Source organism: Vipera berus (genome assembly GCF_964194415.1).
Source record: "Vipera berus genome assembly, chromosome: Z".
In the NCBI taxonomy this organism is placed as follows: Eukaryota; Metazoa; Chordata; class Lepidosauria; order Squamata; family Viperidae; genus Vipera; species Vipera berus.
The window spans coordinates 132,659,662-132,672,161 of record NC_138205.1 but is presented as its reverse complement, the minus strand read 5'-3'; the positions used below and the strand labels follow the sequence as shown (position 1 = coordinate 132,672,161).

General features: G+C 51.3%; 2 protein-coding genes across 2 annotated transcripts in view; both read right to left on the bottom strand.

Moving 5' to 3' along the window:
• Window positions 1–3,017, bottom strand: part of LRRC61 (leucine rich repeat containing 61) — a 16,682-nt gene extending 13,665 nt beyond the window's left edge. Inside the window, exons 1-2 of the mRNA XM_081344933.1 lie at window positions 2,911–3,017; window positions 1–425 (exon numbers count right to left, since the gene is read on the bottom strand). The exon at window positions 1–425 is cut by the window's left edge and continues 3,140 nt beyond it. The gene's annotated coding sequence lies outside the window, so the exon portion shown is untranslated. The remainder of the gene's footprint in view (window positions 426–2,910) is intronic.
• Window positions 3,018–3,146: 129 nt separating this feature from the next.
• The window catches only part of ZNF467 (zinc finger protein 467), a gene marked incomplete at its 3' end in the record, with an annotated part of 20,997 nt that continues 11,643 nt past the window's right edge, over window positions 3,147–12,500 (bottom strand). The window contains exons 2-5 of the mRNA XM_081344894.1: window positions 12,109–12,220; window positions 8,597–8,695; window positions 6,160–6,273; window positions 3,147–5,017 (exon numbers count right to left, since the gene is read on the bottom strand). Coding sequence (XP_081201020.1) covers window positions 3,147–5,017; window positions 6,160–6,273; window positions 8,597–8,695; window positions 12,109–12,220 — 2,196 coding nt within the window. The remainder of the gene's footprint in view (window positions 5,018–6,159; window positions 6,274–8,596; window positions 8,696–12,108; window positions 12,221–12,500) is intronic.

Genomic DNA, 12,500 nt, shown 5'->3' with positions numbered 1-12,500 from the left:
GCATTGATGACGTTCCCTAGTTGGGTCACGAGACGTCTGCAAGAAACCACCCAGCTCAGAGTGTATCATGGACCCCACAATCCTTTCTTTCTTTCTCTTTCTTTCTTTCTTTCTTTCTTTCTTTCTTTCTTTCTTTCTTTCTTTCTTTCTTTCTTTCTTTCTTTCTCTCCTCCTCCTCCTCCCTTCTAGCCCTGATGATATTCCCCAGTTGGGTCACGAAAGGTCTGCAATGAAAAAAAAAATCAATAAAATTTGAAAATCCTGGCTAATTCTGCCGACAGGTTGCAGAGCCGAGACGACTAAACTGCACGCTATTGTAGTAGACTTACTTCGTACACAAAACCCGAGAGCTAAGGCAACGAACCCTTTGCCAGAAAACCAGCAAGCATCAAGGAGCGCTCAAACGCAGAGACAGCCGAGCTATACTATTGATACCGGATAACAACCAAAACAGCAGCAATAATAATAATAATAATAATAATAATAATAATAATAATAATAATAATAATAATAATAATGATAGAAAAATAATAAAGAGTGTAAGATAATAGGCCAGCTTTGGAACTCATGTTTGAATCCTTTTCTAGCATTTTGGGGTGGTTTTTTTTTTTGGAAGCATTCTAAAAAATCGAACGTACTCAGAAATGGTAAGAACTTTATTTCTTCATACATATACATATACATATATATATACACATATACACAGGGCTTTTTTTCTCATAGAACGCTCAGAACGGAGTTCCGGCGCCTTTTTTTGGATAAAACCTTGTAGGGTAGGCAAGGCGGGTTGTATGACGTGTGTGAGTTGTTCTGGCACCTTTTTCTTTTACAAAAAAGCACTGTATATACATATACATATGTGTATGTATATGTGTATGTATGCATGTGTATATATATAAATTTTTTTGGATTGCTAACAAAGAATTAAGGGAGACTGATATGCATTTCAAACTTATTTGTTCTCATCAGTCAGCCATACCCTTCTGAGATTCGAACCTGGGCTGATTGCACATTAGGCCGTTGTTTTCACCTCTGGGCCACAGGCTCTTTCTCGCTTTGTTAGCTGAGAAGCAAGGGGAGATATGTGTTAAATGTTTGTTAAGTGTTTAGATTACCTTGCTAGGCCCCAAACATGGGACAAATCTTTATTTCCTGTTTCAGCCTAACCCAAAGCCATTTAACTTTGTATTTTATATTGATGTGATTTTAAAATGCCCTGTAAACCGCCCCGAGTCCTTCGGGAAAGGGCGGTATATAAATCTAATAAAATCTAAATCTATCTATCTATATATATATATACACATACACACACAAATATATACAAATATATATATACATACAAATATATGTGTGTGTGTGTATGTATATATATATATATAATGTATGTATGTGTGTATGTATGTATATGTATATATGTATATATATATATGTATAAAGGTATATATGTATATATATGTACGCATACATATATATATGTATATGTATGTGTATACATAAGTATGTATATATATGTATATACGTATGTATATATACACACACAAACACACATATATGTATGCACACACATATAGCATATACATACACACACACATATATATATGTATACACACACATATACATATTATTTATACACACACACACACACTTTGGTCTATTTTTATTTTTAAAAACACGAGCCCCCCCACCTCGCCATTTCACTCTGAAAAACAATAAAAAAATAAGAGAGAATAAAATGAGGATCGGAGGCAGAAGCCAAACTCCCCCCCCTTTTATTGTTTATATCAAGAGAAAGGATTACAAAACGTAATTTATACTTTGCCTCGTGACGCTACTAAAATGATTTGTCTACTCTTTTTATTTTCCACACCCCCCCAAACCCTCCCCCACCAGCGTTTCCGTTATTATTTAAAACTAAAGTCATCCCAATAATTTGGTATTTCGCCAAAAGAGACCGAGGTCCAGGCGGGGACACCGCCCCCCCCACTCTCCAATGTCTGGGCCCTTCTGAGGCTCTGTGGATCGCGGCCTTTCACACACAAAAAAAGCATTGTGGGTCTTTGTGACGCTTGTGAACAAGGATCGGGGTGTGCGTTGGGCACAGCCGAAAAAGCCTTGAAAGGAACAAGGAGAGCCAGGCCTTCCGAGACGGCAATCGGAGTAAATTAGGTGTCGTTGGCTGCAGCCCGGGGGGGGGGGCGGCATGAACCGTTCAGAACCAGGTCACAGACACGAGCGGCAGGTGAGAGCGCGTGCGCGCCATTTGTGCGAACGGCATGCAGGAGTGCCTGTTGCTCGCTCAAACGGAGCTGCATGCGCTCGTACGGGACCATCCCTTCTCCCTGCTCGCCGTGCCAGTCAGGAAAACACTGGTGTGGGTGCGCGTGTGGCGCCAGATATGGGTCTTGCAGCCAAAGCTACGGGTGCCAGTGGGTGCAGATGTACAGGCACAGCCTGGTATGAACCTCCTGGCGCTGTTCGGGAAGGGGCTGCAGAAGCGGCGGACGAGCAGCGGGTGAGAGCGCGCACATTTGCCCGAGTGGCGTACACGAGTGCCTACCGCTCGCTCAAACGGAGCTGCATGTGCTCGTACGGGACCATCCCTTCTCCCCACTCGCTGCGCCGGTCACCCAATCGGTGAAACCGGGCAAGGGTGCACTGGTGTGGGTGCGCTCGTGGCGCCAGAGGTGGGCCTTGCGGCCGAAGCTGTGGTGGATGCAGATGTACAGGTGCAGCACAGCCCTGAACCACCCGGTGCAGTTTCGAAAGGGGCTGCGGAAGCGGTGGGCGAGAGCGCGCACCATCTGTGCGAGCGGCGTGCACGAGTGCCTGCCGCTCACTCAACTGGAGCGCCGGGCGAGCAAACGCTCTCGCCTGGCCAATCGCACAGGCTCATCCTCTCTCCCTGCTCACCGCACCAGTCCGCAAAGTTGGAAAACTTGGGGAGTTCTGCTCTCAAGGTCGAAACGTTGTAAATTGCCAGGAAGTAAAAATGTCCTTTTCAGCTCGCAAGATTGGCCTTTTTCCCGCCACCCCCAGGCTTCTGAAATGTTCCGTGCTGGATCAATGGCTGCTCGAAAGGACGAAGGGCACCTCAAGCTACGTTGATGACGGCATAAAGCGGGAGAGGATTTTGGGGGGCAGGGTCCTCACTGCCAAGGAGACTCCAGAGCCATGGGTAACAGGAGAGGCGGGCGCTGCTCGACCGGCTGCAGCAGGGAATTCTGCGGCAAGGCGGTCACCCAACCGGTGGAGGTGGGCAAGGGTGCGCTGGTGTGGGTGCGCTCGTGGCGCAAGAGATGGGTCTTGCGGCTGAAGCTGCGGGCGCAGTGGGTGCAGATGTACGGGCGCAGACCGGTGTGAACCGCTTGGTGCCGCACCAGGTTGGTCTTGGAGCTGAAACGCCGGGGACACTGGGTGCAGGCGTGGGGGCGCAACCCCGTGTGCACGGCCTCGTGGCGGGCCAGGTGCGATTTGCGGCTGAAGGCGCGCCCGCACAGAGGGCAGGCAAAGGGGCGCTGACCAGCGTGGGATTTGACGTGCGCCAGCAGGCTGGCTCGGGTGCTGAAGGCCCGCCCGCACTGGGCGCAGGCATAGGGGCGCTCGGCCGAGTGCTGGTTGCGCCAGTGTCTCTGCAGGTGGCGTTTGTGAGCAAAGCAACGGCCACACTCGTTGCAGGGGAAGGGGCGCTGCCCCGTGTGCCCCCCGCACTGGTGGGCGGCTAGCCCGGCCCGGTGCGCAAAGCTGCGCTCGCAGTGGGGGCAGGCGTAGGGGAGCAGGCCCATGTGACCACGCAGGTGGGCTGTCAGGTGACGCTTGTCGCTGAAACCCCGGCCGCATTCGGCGCAGGAGAAGGGGCGCCCACCCTCGGCGTGCAGCCGCTGGTGGGACGCCAGGTTCTTCCGCCAGGCGAAGGCTTTCCCACAATCGGAACACAGGAACGGCTTCTCTTCGGGTTGCTGACTGGCCCCCGCGTCCTCCTCAGATTCGACCTTGCCCACCTGCTCCAGATATGGGGGACCGTCCGAGATCGGCACCCCGCACAGGGCTCTACAACTTGCTGGGTCCAGAAAGGCTTCTCCCATGGGCCGGTCCTCCCTCTCCGCACCCGGCATCCCACCCAGCTCGGGTTCAGACTCCGCCTTAAACAGGAGGGGGCCCGGATGGGGCTCCGTATGCCCTGCGCAGGAGGGGGGGAACTTCCCCAGCTCCATCCCGGGCCCGTACGGGAAGCTGACTTGCGGGTGGTCACCCTGAACCCTACAGCTCTGTCCCAGGACAGCGGAGGTGGCCAGGGTGTCTCCAGAAAGGGCTACGTTCCCCGCAAGGCCGAGCTCGAGGCTGTTCCCGCACGAAGGGGCGGCTTGGCCCAACGCTGCCAGGTCTCCGACGCGGGCCGCCTCCTCTTCGTGCAGCCGTTGATGGCGCAGCAGGTGTCGGCGGTGAACAAAGTTGCGGGGGCAGAGCGCACAGGCGTGGGGCCGCTCGCCGGTGTGGGTGAGCTGGTGGCGCACCAGGTGGGTCTTCTTGCGGAAGCTCTTGGGGCACCGGTCGCAAGGGAAGGGGCGCTCGCCGGTGTGCACCCGCTCGTGGGAACCCAGGTGGATCTTTTGAGAGAAACGCCGGCCGCAGTGGGTGCAGGCGAAGGGGCGCTCACCGGTGTGGACCCGGGCGTGGCGGGTCAGGTGCGCCTTCTTGCCAAAGGCCTTGCCGCACTGCAGGCAGGCGAAGGGGCGTGGGCGGGGGTCCCCAAGGCTGCCGCCGAGCGGGGCGGCGGGATGCTCGCAGCGGGGGCAGCCCAGCGACTTATCCTCGCTCAACATTTGCCACTGTTGCAAGGCCAGCCCGGAAAGTTCTCCCAGCCCGGCTGCGTCCTTGTACTCTGATCCGGGGATGCGGCCTTCCGACTTGCAGGCACTGGCCAGGGGCAGTCCTGACAGCATCGCCTCCGTGCTCAGCCCGGCCGGCCACTCGGCGTAGTCGTCGGCTTCCACTTTCACCGTCCGGATGAGCCAGTCTCCTGTGGGACGGGGTTCAAGGTCAGAAGGCGCGAATGTTAAGAAGAGACTAGGCCACCATTTGTCTGAGATGGTGTAGGTTCTCCTGCCTGAGCAGGGGGAGGGTTGGACTAGAAGACCTCCAAGGTCCCTTCCAATAATTGCTATTCTTATTATTACATGGAATCGGTCCGAATAAATTAGAATTGGGGGTCAATCTGAGGTTAAAATCCTTGTGAGCCCAGGGCGGGGGGACTCTAGATTGGCGGCTCGGAGGAAAAGGAAGGGGGAGGCAGGGGGGCTGCGTGCACGCACATACGATGCAAATGTGTGCGGCGCGCGTTCGCACGCAACGCGGAGCACGGGCCTAGCCTCCGCGCGACCGCTGGGCACGGGCCTAGCCTCCGCTCGGCCGCTGGGCACGGGCCTAGCCTCCGCGCGGCCGCTGGGCACGGGCCTAGCCTCCGCGCGGCCGCTGGGCACGGGCCTAGCCTCCGCGCGACCGCTGGGCACGGGCCTAGCCTCCGCGCGACCGCTGGGCACGGGCCTAGCCTCCGCGCGGACGCTGGGCACGGGCCTAGCCTCCGCGCGGACGCTGGGCACGGGCCTAGCCTCCGCGCGGACGCTGGGCACGGGCCTAGCCTCCGCGCGGATGCTGGGCACGGGCCTAGCGCTTGCGCGACACTCGGGGTGAGCCTAGCATTTGTGTGACCCTCAGGGTGTGTTTAGCACCCGCGCGATGCTGGGGCGGGGGTAGCGGCCACACGACGCTCAGGGCTGCGCTAGCGCGAATGAGGGGAGCGCGCGCGCGCGCACACACACACACACACATGTGCACGCCCTGGCCAGCCATTCACATGGCCTAGTGGCCCTCCACGTTCCGGTCCTGGCCCACAGAGGTTGGGGATCCCTGCTCTTGGCTGCTCTGTAGCTCAGCCTGGCCTACCTCGCAGGGTGATGGTTGGGAGACGTAACAAAGAAGGGATTACCCGCGGCTCCAGCATGGTAGGCTGGTTGCCAAACGGAAGAGGCGAGGACCGACCGACTTTCTTCCAGAGCCACTGAGGTGAGATACGAGAGCACTCTGCGTAAACTCAGAGGCACCCTCCCACGGGATCGACAAGGCGCGGGTTCTGGATTTCTCCGGCGTGACGCCATACCTCACCTGGACAGCTCTTGGTGGGGTCCTTTGGGTCTTCGGGCCCACCGGGCTTCTCGGCTGCCTCCTGGAACCGCTGGTCCCCCTTGACGGCTGGTTCGAAACCGGGAGGGCCTGAATCTGGCAAAGGAGGCAAAATCAAGAGAGAAGATACAAGTAAATCAAAAGTATATTAAAAAAAAACATAAAATAAAACCAGCAGTTAAAAGTAAAATAAAATAAAATAATAATAAAAAAATGAAATGTCCAAATCGAATAAAACCCAAAATAAGAAAAAAGAATCAAAAATAAAATAAGGATACCATCATAAAATAAAACAAAATCGCACTCCAACGAAGTAAAACTAAAATAATAAAAGAGGTGAAAGTGACATGAGGTAAAAATAAAAGAAAATAAATCAAAACGAAACCAACACAATAATAATAATAATAATAATAATAATAATAATAATAATAATGATAATAATAATAATAATAATAAGTTGGAAGGGACCTTGGAGGTCATCTAGTCCAACCCCCTGCTCAGGCAGGAAACCCTATACCATTTCAGGCAAATGGTAATAAATATAAACAATCAAATAGAAATAAAATAAAAAAATAAAACAACGGAATCAAATCAAATCAAAACCAAAAAAAGCCAAACAATAAAAAAAATGGAATAAACTAAACTAAACTAAGGTAAAATAAAATAACAAAATAAAATAATGATGAAATGAAACTAATAAAATAAATGATTCAAATCAAAACAATAAAAGAAAATAGATTCAAAATAGATTCATATCAAAATAAAATTGAAATAAAATACAAAATCAGATTAAATTAAATTAAAATAAAATATGAAATAAAAATAAAAAACAAAAAATAAAATAAAACAAATAAATCAAATCAAACAAAATAAAATTGAAATAAAGTATAATAAAATAAAATTAACATTAGATTAAATTAAAATAAAATAAATAGAATATGAAATAAAAATTAATTAATTAAATCAAAATAAAGTAAAATAAAACAAAATTAAAATAAAATAAAATATAATAAAATTAAAATAAAATTAAATAAATAAAATTAAAATAAAATATGAAATAAAAATAAAATAAAATAAATAAAATAAAATAAATAAAATAAATAAAATAAAACACAAAATAAAATTAAAATTAAATATAATGAAATAAAAATAAAATAAAATAAAGAACAATAAAATAAAATAAGATAAAATAAATAAATTAAATCAAAATAAAATAAAAATGATATATAAATAAAAATAAAATAAATCAAATCAAAATAAAATTGAAAAAATATAAAATTAGATTAAATTAAAATAAATAAAATATGAAATAAAAATAAAAAACAAAAAATAAAATAAAATAAATCAAATGAAATCAAGCAAAATAAAATTGAAATAAAATATAATAAAATAAAATTAAAATTAGATTAAATTAAATTGAAATAAAAATATGAAATAAAAATAAAAAACAATAAATAAATCAAAATAAAGTAAAATAAAACAAAATAAAATAAAAATAAAATATAAGATTAAAATAAAATGAAATAAATAAAATTAAAATAAAATAGGAAATAAAAATAAAATAAATAATAAAATAAAGCACAAGATAATAAAATTAAATGAAATAAATAAAATTAAAAATAAATATAATGAAGTAAATAAATATAATGAAGTAAAAATAAATCCCTAAGGCGGGACTAGAACTCCCCGTCGCCTGGTGATTGGCCCCAAGTCTCCCAGCCGGCTTTCCGGCCTAAGGCGGGACTAGAACTCCCCGTCGCCTGATGATTGGCCCCAAGTCTCCCAGCCGGCTTTCCTGCCTAAGGCGGGACTAGAACTCCCCGTCGCCTGGTGATTGGCCCCAAGTCTCCCAGCCGGCTTTCCTGCCTAAGGCGGGACTAGAACTCCCCGTCGCCTGGTGATTGGCCCCAAGTCTCCCAGCCGGCTTTCCTGCCTAAGGCGGGACTAGAACTCCCCGTCGCCTGGTGATTGGCCCCAAGTCTCCCAGCCGGCTTTCCTGCCTAAGGCGGGACTAGAACTCCCCGTCGCCTGGTGATTGGCCCCAAGTCTCCCAGCCGGCTTTCCGGCCTAAGGCGGGACTAGAACTCCCCGTCGCCTGGTGATTGGCCCCAAGTCTCCCAGCCGGCTTTCCGGCCTAAGGCGGGACTAGAACTCCCCGTCGCCTGGTGATTGGCCCCAAGTCTCCCAGCCGGCTTTCCGGCCTAAGGCGGGACTAGAACTCCCCGTCGCCTGGTGATTGGCCCCAAGTCTCCCAGGCCGGCTTTCCTGCCTAAGGCGGGACTAGAACTCCCCGTCTCCCGCTTTCTAATCTGTTGCCTTAACCAGTAGCCCCCTAGGATCTAGCTGACAAGCTCCTGTCACCCAGAATTCGCCCTCGGAACCCCAGACACCCCGCCCCCCCCCCGGTTGGTGTACAGACCTGCATCAGGGGTGTGCCGGGCCTCCGCTGCCCCCTGCCCCTTGCCTGGCAAGAGACCCCCTTCGTGGGGGGGCATCTCCGGTTTGCCGAGCGGTGCGCCTGCGAAAGGAGGAGAACCAAAAGGGGGAACCGTTGGAAGGGACCTCGGAGGTCATCTAGCCCGACCCCATGACGGAGCAGGAGATCCTTACAGAATCAGAGATTTGGAAGGCACCTCGGAGGTCATCTAGCCCAACCCTCTGCTCGAGCAGGAGATCCTTACAGAATCACAGATTTGGAAGGGACCTCGGAGGTCATCTAGCCCGACCCCCTGACGGAGCAGGAGATCCTTACAGAATGACAGGGATGGAAGGCACCTCGGAGGTCATCTAGCCCAACCCTCTGCTCGAGCAGGAGATCCTTACAGAATCACAGATTTGGAAGGGACCTCGGAGGTCATCTAGCCCGACCCCCTGACGGAGCAGGAGATCCTTACAGAATGACAGGGATGGAAGGCACCTCGGAGGTCATCTAGCCCAACCCTCTGCTCGAGCAGGAGATCCTTACAGAATCACAGATTTGGAAGGGACCTCGGAGGTCATCTAGCCCGACCCCCTGACGGAGCAGGAGATCCTTACAGAATGACAGGGATGGAAGGCACCTCGGAGGTCATCTAGCCCAACCCTCTGCTCGAGCAGGAGATCCTTACAGAATCACAGATTTGGAAGGGACCTCGGAGGTCATCTAGCCCGACCCCCTGACGGAGCAGGAGATCCTTACAGAATGACAGGGATGGAAGGCACCTCGGAGGTCATCTAGCCCAACCCCATGATCGAGCAGGAGATCCTTCCAGAATGACAAGAGATGGAAGGGACCTCGGAGGTCATCTAGCCCAACCCTCTGCTCGAGCAGCAGATTCTTACAGAATGACAGGGATGGAAGAGACCTCGGAGGTCATCTAGCCTGACCCCCTGACGGAGCAGGAGACCCCTTACAGAATCAGTGATAGAGATGGAAGGGACCTCGGAGGTCATCTAGCCCAACCCTCTGCTCGAGCAGGAGATCCTTACAGAATCACAGATTTGGAAGGGACCTCGGAGGTCATCTAGCCCGACCCCCTGACGGAGCAGGAGATCCTTACAGAATGACAGGGATGGAAGGCACCTCGGAGGTCATCTAGCCCAACCCCATGATCGAGCAGGAGATCCTTCCAGAATGACAAGAGATGGAAGGGACCTCGGAGGTCATCTAGCCCAACCCTCTGCTCGAGCAGCAGATTCTTACAGAATGACAGGGATGGAAGAGACCTCGGAGGTCATCTAGCCTGACCCCCTGACGGAGCAGGAGACCCCTTACAGAATCAGTGATAGAGATGGAAGGGACCTCGGAGGTCATCTAGCCCAACCCTCTGCTCGAGTAGGAGACCCCTTAAGGAATCACAGTGACAGAGATGGAAGGGACCTCGGAGGTCACCTAGCCCGACCCCCTGACGGAGCAGGAGATCCTTACAGAATGACAGGGATGGAAGGGATCTCGGAGGTCATCTAGCCCAACCCCATGATCGAGCAGGAGATCCTTCCAGAATGACAAGAGATGGAAGGGACCTCGGAGGTCATCTAGCCCAACCCCATGATCGAGCAGGAGATCCTTCCAGAATGACAAGAGATGGAAGGGACCTCGGAGGTCATCTAGCCCAACCCTCTGCTCGAGCAGCAGATTCTTACAGAATGACAGGGATGGAAGAGACCTCGGAGGTCATCTAGCCTGACCCCCTGACGGAGCAGGAGACCCCTTACAGAATCAGTGATAGAGATGGAAGGGACCTCGGAGGTCATCTAGCCCAACCCTCTGCTCGAGTAGGAGACCCCTTACGGAATCACAGTGACAGAGATGGAAGGGACCTCGGAGGTCACCTAGCCCGACCCCCTGACGGAGCAGGAGATCCTTACAGAATGACAGGGATGGAAGGGACCTCGGAGGTCATCTAGCCCAACCCCATGATCGAGCAGGAGATCCTTCCAGAATGACAAGAGATGGAAGGGACCTCGGAGGTCATCTAGCCCAACCCTCTGCTCGAGCAGCAGATTCTTACAGAATGACAGGGATGGAAGAGACCTCGGAGGTCATCTAGCCTGACCCCCTGACGGAGCAGGAGACCCCTTACAGAATCAGTGATAGAGATGGAAGGGACCTCGGAGGTCATCTAGCCCAACCCTCTGCTCGAGTAGGAGACCCCTTACGGAATCACAGTGACAGAGATGGAAGGGACCTCGGAGGTCACCTAGCCCGACCCCATGATCGAGCAGGAGATCCTTCCAGAATGACAAGAGATGGAAGGGACCTCGGAGGTCATCTAGCCCAACCCTCTGCTCGAGCAGCAGATTCTTACAGAATGACAGGGATGGAAGAGACCTCGGAGGTCATCTAGCCTGACCCCCTGACGGAGCAGGAGACCCCTTACAGAATCAGTGACAGAGATGGAAGGGACCTCGGAGGTCATCTAGCCCAACCCTCTGCTTGAGCAGGAGACCCCTTACGGAATCACAGATTGACAGAGATGGAAGGGACCTCGGAGGTCATCTAGCCCGACCCCCTGATCGAGCAGGAGATCCTTACAGAATGACAGAGATGGAAGGGACCTCGAAGGTCATCTAGCCCAACCCTCTGCTCGAGCAGAAGACCCCTTACGGAATCACAGAATTACAGATTTGGAAGGGACCTCGGAGGTCATCTAGCCCAACCCCCTGATCGATCAGGAGATCCTTCCAGAATGACAGAGATGGAAGGGACCTCGGCGGTCATCTAGCCCAACCCCCTGATCGATCAGGAGATCCTTCCAGAATGACAGAGATGGAAGGGACCTCGGAGGTCATCTAGCCCAACCCCCTTGCTTGCGCAGGAGACCCCTACAGAATCACAGAATTACAGATTTGGAAGGGACCTCGGAGGTCATCTAGCCCAACCCCCTGATCGATCAGGAGATCCTTCCAGAATGACAGAGATGGAAGGGACCTCGGGGGTCATCTAGCCCGACCCCCTGATCGAGCAGGGGACCCCTACAGAATCACAGAATGACAGGGATGGAAGGGACCTCGGAGGTCATCTAGCCCAACCCCTTGATCGAGCAGGAGATCCTTACAGAATTAGAGTTGGAAGGGACCTTGGAGGTCATCTAGTCCAACCCCCTGCTTCAGGCAGGAGTCCCTTACAGAATTACAGAGTTGGAAGGGACCTCGGAGGTCATCTAGCCCAACCCCCTGATCGATCAGGAGATCCTTCCAGAATGACAGAGATGGAAGGGACCTCGGAGGTCATCTAGCCCGACCCCCTGATCGAGCAGGGGACCCCTACAGAATCACAGAATGACAGGGATGGAAGGGACCTCGGAGGTCATCTAGCCCAACCCCCTGATCGAGCAGGGGACCCTTACAGAATCACAGAATGAGAAACGGACGGGACCTCGGAGGTCATCTAGCCCAACCCCCTGCTCGAGCAAAACCTTCGAGGTGAAAAAAAAAAAAAAGACGACTTACCCGGAGCCATCGCAGTGCCGTAATTCTCCCGCATGGCGGCGTGCCGTCCCGTCCAGCCTCGCCAGTGTCCGGGCACCGGATGAAAAGCCGGGTCCTCGGCCCGCACCGGCACCTAGGGAACCAAAGCCGGCTGGGGATTAGGATCCTGGGAGTACCCCCTCTTTACCTCAGCCCCCTCCCCAATCCAGCCCCGCCCACTTCTGGGGGGGAGGGTTGGCTGCTCCTCGCAAAAATGCCGGGTGATCGGCTACCCGTACGACCCCCGTAGTCCTCGACTTACGACTGCAATCGAAACTTCCATTTCCGTCGCTAAGTGAGACAAGCTCGCAAAGGGAGCTTCGCCCCCATTTGATGCCCTTCCTTGCCCCCAGCCCCTCCCAGTTGAGTGAATC